At 36.8% G+C, this 8,133-nt stretch overlaps 1 protein-coding gene across 6 annotated transcripts in view; it reads right to left on the bottom strand.

Moving 5' to 3' along the window:
• The window catches only part of LOC107697351 (angiomotin-like), a 50,319-nt gene continuing 42,186 nt past the window's right edge, over positions 1 to 8,133 (bottom strand). For all 6 annotated transcript variants that reach the window (XM_016498096.1, XM_016498098.1, XM_016498097.1 and 3 more), the window contains 4 exons: positions 6,954 to 7,144; positions 6,218 to 6,597; positions 1,927 to 2,163; positions 1 to 851 (listed from right to left, as the gene is read on the bottom strand). In XM_016498096.1, coding sequence (XP_016353582.1) covers positions 757 to 851; positions 1,927 to 2,163; positions 6,218 to 6,597; positions 6,954 to 7,144 — 903 coding nt within the window. In that variant the 3' untranslated portion in view covers positions 1 to 756. The remainder of the gene's footprint in view (positions 852 to 1,926; positions 2,164 to 6,217; positions 6,598 to 6,953; positions 7,145 to 8,133) is intronic.

The following is an 8,133-nucleotide window of genomic DNA, read 5'->3' as shown; positions in this document are numbered from 1 at the left end:
CTTAATGACAGAATTTTCATTTTTGGGTGAACTAACCCTTTAAGAGTAACCATCACATTGAAACAAGAAGTTTGGAGGCTTTTCTAACTGTGAAAGGAACAGACCGGGAATTCTGGGACCCCTGGCTACCACCAGGTGCTAAGTGTGGTACCGCTCACTCAAGGCACGTTGTGGCTGCTGTAGCTCTACTGGAATGATGGACCTCAGTTCTGATGGGAAAACTACAGACTCTAACACAGACAAACCCAAAACCAGTTGGGTCACTCATACTTTCACATACGGATACATGAGCTTGTGGACATAGGTAAACGCTTGCTGGTCCATTGCTCTTAAACAGTGCGCGGTGAACCGTACAGTATGTGCTGTACAGACAATGCGTCCTAGAATAAAAAAGGCCCTACGACATTCGGTTTTACAGTATTCTGATTCAGTATTTACATGTAACAACTGTTCGGCTAGTCACCATATCGCTTGATACTCAAGTGCCACATTTGTATTATTAGTACATATACACAACAAAATTGCATACCCAAAAAAATAAGTAAAAACAAACACAAAGTAGTGCAATAAATGTAAAAAATGATGCAGATACATTTGGTCCGAGGGTCTGGAGGGGAAAAAAGACCACCTGACAATACTGTAAAGAATGCATTCTTAAAACATCCCGACAATCTTGATCTGAGAGTAACGGAGAGAAGAGAAGTGCACAGATTCCTTCACCTGCTTTGAGTTGTTTCTTTATCAATGTGTTTGTGATCAAATGAGTATTTCCACCATCTCGCTGTCCACGTCCTGCGCTGGGAGCGACTGCACAGGCGCTCTCCTCTCTAATGTACTGCTGTGAAACACATCTGTAGAGACAGAGAAACATGCAGATGTTTATGGGTCAATGGTGAAAAAGTGTCCAAGATTACAAAATAAATAAATAAATAAAAACTTAAAGGGGAAAAATCTTTTAAAAAGCTAGTTTAAAACGTGCCATATTCTAAGAAATGTACTCTTTGTATTCATGTTGGTTTCTTATGGTTTTGGAAAAAAAAAAGTTTAAATTTAATGACTCCAAAAATGTCATGTGATGTAACCTTATTTTCCTTGAATACATGCGTGATATATATATATATATATATATATATATATATCACCAACAAACACACACATTATATATATATATATATATATATATATATATATATACACATACACATATACACATATACACACACACATATTAATATATATATATATATATATATATATTAGTATATTTCAAGTTAAAAGACTTTTACACATCTATTAATTAAAAAATATTATGAAGTTGCACCACATGACTTTGTCAACCAACCAGCGATGCCTTGTTATAAAATATCAAATTATTCCATATTAAGATATTTTCTATTTCATGATTTTCCTGTTTTCCCTTGCACGTTGATGCAGAAAGTACTTTTAAATATTTGCAATAATATTTTAACAAAACTACTTCAGTGCAATTGTTCTAAGTAATTAAAATAAATTATGCCAAACTACAGAATTTTTTTCTTCATATTGGGACAGTTGCATAACTAATAATTTTTACTTTATGCCCCATAAAAATATCAAAATATATTATAATTCAGAAATGAAAAACATACTCATGTAAAAGTGTATTAAAGTTATTATACGTAAGAATTGCATGTCTGTTGAATAAATGATTAAATCTGGATTTTAAAAAAGTCGTGATTGACAATTTTATCAAATTTTCTTTATCAATTTGATCAACTTTCTATTGTGCTGTTCTCACCAGTTGCCATTCAACTATTCATTAGTGGTTTCTGGGTTAGTTTGTCATTATAAAAAAAAATGTGAAGAAAACACTGGTTTATTATCTGTAATATGTGATTTTGTGTGTGTGTGTGTGTGTGTGTGTGTATGTGTGCATGTGAGCTGTACCGGCGATGCGGTCAGGTATGTAGACTGGGCTCGGGCTGCTGATCCGGCTTGGTCCGGATACGCTCTGCAGGGCGGGTGTGCTCGGCTTGCTGGCCTCCTGACCCTTTTCCGTCTGGGTGCAGCTGTCTCTGCTGCCAGTCTTTGAGTGTGCAGCGGCTGCCAGGACTGGAGATGGAGAGGAGGAGATGGACTCTGTCCTCAGAGAGTCACCTCTGAACTCTGGGCCCAACAGAACACCTTGAACACGAAGAGCGCGAACAATTCAGACATGAATAGATGGAAGACATACATGAATACTTTATAGTACATTGTATTATATTATGGCTGCAAATAGAGCTTTGGTGATAGATAAGTGAATATTTAATTACTACACTACTAATTTGTGGTAATGTAAGTGGAAGAAATTGGTCAAAAATGTACATTTACACAAACTGACCACCAACCACAACTTTCAGACACCATCTTTATTTTTTTTGCTTAACTGTCACCAAATCAAACGCACAGGATAGTGAGATATTATAGGCAGTGAATGATACATCTATGCTGCCTTGAATAATCGATCAGATAAAAGTATCTCAGCAGACAGGATGTGACACGATCATTGGATTCGGATGTGCCTTTGTTGCCTTCCTACCTCTGTATGCTGCCTGCAGAGGCAACATTTCTCAGCTTTCAGACTCAGCCCAAGTTATGTTACATTGCAAATTTTAAAATGTACATTTTTTTTTTATATAAAATTCTACTCATTTTATATACGGTATATAAAAATAATTCTATACATATGAAGAGTTCAGATGCTAAAGCCCAAATTATGTTACATTGCAAATTTTATAATATTTTTTATATAAAATTCTAATAATTTTATATATATAAAAATAATTATATACATATGAAGAGTTCAGATGCTAAAGCCTCTAATTGCCATCTGAAATTTCTAAAATGAGCATTTTTATCAGGCTCCTATATTTATGTTCAGTTATTTCACTTTCATGGCATAGAGAAGGACCCATACATTGCCATTCAAGTAAAATTACTGAACCTAAACATAAGAGCATTTAAAAATGCTAATTTTATAGATACATTATATATACTGAGAAAACCTGTTTATGGCCATTTTACACACATTTTGCATAAAGAAAAATGGTATATCAAATCATTCTGTTATAACATAGTTGAGAATTATCTTCATACAAAGTCTGGTAAAAAAAATCCTGAAAACTAAAAATGTATTGGTGATTTAAAAAAAAAAATCAATCGTTTTTGCCTATGCATGTTCATTCATGTCTTTTTATTTTTTAAATTGAGTCCCGATGTCCTCTACCAAGGACGTAGCATAACTTATCATGAAATATAATTTTGAATAATAAAAAAAATGTTATGCTCTAAACAATGTAATGACATGAAAAAATACAAATTTTTCCTAAAATGTTTTGCCGGGTCTCAAGAGGTTAAGGTGCTTTATTTTGGTCCAGCGAAATGACGTCATAAGGCTGCGCCGCGCTCCTGTGTCTGTGATTCGACTGATGGAAGGTTAGTGCTTTTAAGCATTGAAAGTGTTTAAATAGATGCGTACCTTTCAGATAAAATTATAGTTTTTTTTACAAGAACTGAAAACGAATTGTTTATTGTTGAATGTAATATTTTAATTTTTTATCTAACAATAACGAACATTATTTTTGTGAGCAAAGTGCATCCACACATGAGAAACAGAAAAGGTGCGTCTCATTTCGCTACCTGTATCATGAATGCGGGCACTGGCAAATACCGATGGGGGAAACGGACCCTTTCGAGTCAACTAAACAAATTGCTTCCCAAATCTATTCACTTGTTGTGTCCGTTGGTCGTATATTTGAAGCTGCCTCGTTTCAGTAAAGATCATCGAAGCGCTCAAAACACGGCACGCTGACGACATCTGCTGTTAAAAATGGTGTAATTGCAACAAGAACAAAGGTCCATGTACTTTTGCGTTTATTCAAGTCCTTACTGCCGTGTGTGCAAGAGAAATGTGGTCACTATACTGCCCAGCGACGCGGTCGGAAATGCATCGTTTTCAGTGAGAAACCTTTCATGTCAAACCTCCCCTGTTATAGGCTAGAGCTTAGTGCAACCCAACTCCTGCACCTAAACAATTTCTTAATATAAAGCAATATAAAACATAATATTGAACCACAAGCAATAACTTAAAGGGGTCATATGATGCGATTTCAATTTTTCCTTTCTCTTTGGAGTGTTACAAGCTCTTGGTGCATAAAGAAGATCTGTAAAGTTGCAAAGACTAAAGTCTCAAATCCAAAGAGATATTCTTTATAAAAATATATTTGAATATTCCTATGAAATATTATATATTATGAAAATCTTGTCAATTATTACTCCCATTATTACACTTCTTTTTTCATTACATGTTGCCCCAAAAACACATTAATATGCAAATTAGGTTTAGTTTATAGATACATTATATATATAATGAGAGAACCCGTTTATGGCCATTTTACACACATTTTGCATAAAGAAAAATGGTATATCAAATCATTCTGTTATAACATAGTTGAGAATTATCTTCATACAAAGTCTGGTAAAAAAAATCCTGAAAACTAAAAATGTATTGGTGATTTAAAAAAAAAAATCAATCGTTTTTGCCTATGCATGTTCATTCATGTCTTTTTATTTTTTAAATTGAGTCCCGATGTCCTCTACCAAGGACGTAGCATAACTTATGAATGAAATATCATTTTTTTAATGCTCTAAACAATGTAATGACATGAAAAAATAAAAAAAATTTCCTAAAATGTTTTGCCGGCTCTCAGGAGGTGTCACGAATCCGGTCCATGGACTTCCATCCGCTTGCCACCAGCGATCGCTCTTCCGTTACATTGACTCTCACACTACACAGACTTCCACATGTCACCACCGACTACATTTCCCAGCATCCATTGCACTAATGACACACACAGCTGTAACCAATCTAAGACACTTTATAAGCCATGGACTTCCTCTTTCAAATCGCCGAGTATTGTTTAGCGCTTATCGCTCACCTAGTGATAGCTACTCTACGGAGCCAGTTCCCAGTCCTAGTTGCCAGTCTAAGTCTAGTCACGTCGTATTGCCCTGTTGCCTGTTTACTGATCTTCTGCCCGTCTTGGAATTCTCTCTCGTCTTGTTGTTTGGACTCTGTTTGCACCTCGCATGGATTATTGTTTGTCTGTTGGATTACCCGTTTGCCTTGCCCTATTGGATATTGTTCTCCGGAGCCTGATCAAGTCTGTCCTTGGATTATTCTTTTGTCTCGCCTGTGCCATATCTGTTTGCTGGTGTTTCGACCCTGCCTGTTTCTGACCATGTATTTGAATAAAAGCTTGCATATGGATCCGCACATCTTTCGTCTCGTTCGCCCCGTTACAGGTTAAACCCGAATGAGTTTCTTTCTTCTGTTGAACATAAACGTTATTTTGAAAAATGTGGGTAACCAAACACTTGCTGGTCCCCCAGTGACTTCCTTTTTTCCTACTATCAAAGTCAATGGGGACCAGCAACTGTTTGGTTACACACATTCTTCAAAATATCTTATTTTCTGTTCAGCACAAGAAAGAAATTAATACAGGTTTGGGACAATACAAGAATGAGTAAATATTGACAGAATTTAAATCGTGTGAACTCTCCCTTTAATGACCAGCGGCAGCATGTTTAGTACTATTAGTCTGCTGTCTGTCACTTTAAGAGCTGCACACATCTGATATACAGGCACGCATTCCGTTTTTCTCTCAACTTTACTTTCACTTTAGACGTAACCAACTGTGTTTATATGTAAACCTTGTGTGTTTTTGACAATATTAGCGCAATCAGACACGAAAGATAACTTATTCCAGTAATCAGGCACTGTTTGACAGGCTTTTTAGTGTGTGCATGCTTCAGGTGTACATGCTCAGAAAAAGCGCATGTCAGAACAGCACGCGAATTAAATGTTTAAAAGCACATGCAAATAATGCACTTTTGTGATTGCGAAGTGCAGTGTCCGTTGAGTGTAACTCTACCGCTGAGTTAACATTTGATGTGAATGTACGTCGCGTTGTACAGTATATTGAGACGGATTCACCAGAACTGCAACTGATAGAATGTGCGCTGAAGCACGATACTACGATATTTCTTCAAAAGCAGATCATGGAGACATTTTAATCATCCACAATCAAAAATCATGATATCGCACACCCCTACTACTGGAGACTTCTCTGAGGGTTAAACAGTCCCACCAGTATCCCATTTCAGATCTATTCCACATCACACCGGATGCACTTACCCAGACTGCCCTTCCAGCTGCGGTCTTCCCTGCGCTCCTCCGTGATGGGGCTGCCTCCGCTGAGGCCCAGAGAGTGTGACAGCAGCCCAGAGCCGCTGGAGCTGCCAGTGCCCGTAGCTATGGACATGAGGGACTTGGAGGGCCTCATGGCAGGTGCGTCTAATTTGCTGGCCGGCTCTTTCCGCGAGCGCTGATGCAGTACCTTTATCATGGCGTCCTTCTCTATGATCTGAGCATGCAGGTTCTTGATCCTGCTCTCCATGTCCAGACAGCGGCGGTTAGCCATGAGGATCTCTTCTTCTTCTTTCTGGATACGTGCCTCCAACGAAGTGTCGTAGCTGCTGCTGGGGGAGTGGCTGATGATGGCGGAGGACGTGTCTCTGGATAGGTTAGAAAACAAACAAACATAAAAAACAATGAGAAATCAATGAGTCCCGATGAAATCAAAATTTTTCACTAGTTATTTTTATTTTGTAGTTTGTTTTCAAATCCAGTTTTGTTTCAGTTTCCATCAATGGTCATAGATAATTTTACTTCTGTTTTTATCTAATTTCAACTTTTAGTTTTATTTTATATAGTCTCTGTATTCGTAATCATTCATGTGGTCACTTTGAATGACAGCATTTGCACTACAGTGCACTATAGTTTCAGCTTAGTTTTATTGTTTTGTAAACTCACTGATAACTTGCTATATTCCTACATTGTAGGTTTCGTGGATAGCAGTGAATTTGCGTACCTCTGGGTGGCCACAGAAGCAGCGGCGTCCAGCGTGAACTGTCTCATGACACTCTCCTCCAGGTATTTCTGCTCCCATTTGGTCATGTCGGCCTCCAGGGCCAAAATCCTCTCCTCTTTTTCTCTCAGGTGCTCCATCAGAGCCGCTGTGCTGAATTCAGGACCAACTGGGTTCTGAGAACCACCCTGCCTCTGTGAGAGTGAGAGAGAGACAGAAAGAACTAGGGATGTTCATTTCAGTTATTTTTCCTAACCGACAACCGATGCTCGTTAACCGATTGTTAACCGTTAACCGACAAGATTATTTTAAATTAGAATTGAATTAAATTAGAAAGGATAAGTGTCTGTGACCTGTTAAAAAATACTAACATTTGTTTCACGGGGATTAATTTTACATGCGCAAAAAGCAGCAAACAACAGAACATGAGGATTCACATGGTCATCATATCACATCACGCACCTGCAGCGCTTCTGCGAGCGGAGAAAAACAATGCTAGGCTATATATATATATATATATATACACACATACACATATATACATATACATATACACATATATACATACATATACTAGGGGTGTGCGATATTGACAAAAAATAATATCTCGATATTTTCTGGGATTTTATCGATGACGATATTTTGCTGAGCGTGTTGTTGTGCTGGTATCTTAAGGACTGTTGTGGACAGCTGACTCCTAAAGTTTTTGATATTTTTCATATTCTGTGTTGTGGTCAGCTCACAGCAGTGATAGAAATGAATCTTTTCCAATAAGTTTAAATACATTTTTACCTTTTAATGGGCATTTTTACCTTTATAAAGTCATTTTTCTAAAAGTGTCCATTATTACACACACACACACATACACACACACACACATATATATACACACACACACACACATATCTACATATATACACACACATACATATATATATATATATACACACACATATTCTTCTTATATATTTAATTCTTGTTCTTTTCTAAATAATGTTAATTGAAAGGATTTGTTTACAGTGTTTATTATAATGTTTGTAAACATTTCGCGTCTAGGCCTATTTCTGAATGAAATCAAATGCGACATACGCGACTTATGTTTTTTCCCCCCTAAAAACACATTTTTTATACGCGTAGCGTATTTTAACCATGCAGCAAACCTTTTTAAATATTTTGATAAATT

Source organism: Sinocyclocheilus anshuiensis, unplaced genomic scaffold (assembly GCF_001515605.1).
Source record: "Sinocyclocheilus anshuiensis isolate Anshui unplaced genomic scaffold, SAMN03320099.WGS_v1.1 scaffold1095, whole genome shotgun sequence".
Taxonomy (NCBI): domain Eukaryota; kingdom Metazoa; phylum Chordata; class Actinopteri; order Cypriniformes; family Cyprinidae; genus Sinocyclocheilus; species Sinocyclocheilus anshuiensis.
The sequence above is the reverse complement of the archived record's forward strand: the minus strand, read 5'-3'. Positions and strand labels throughout refer to the sequence as shown.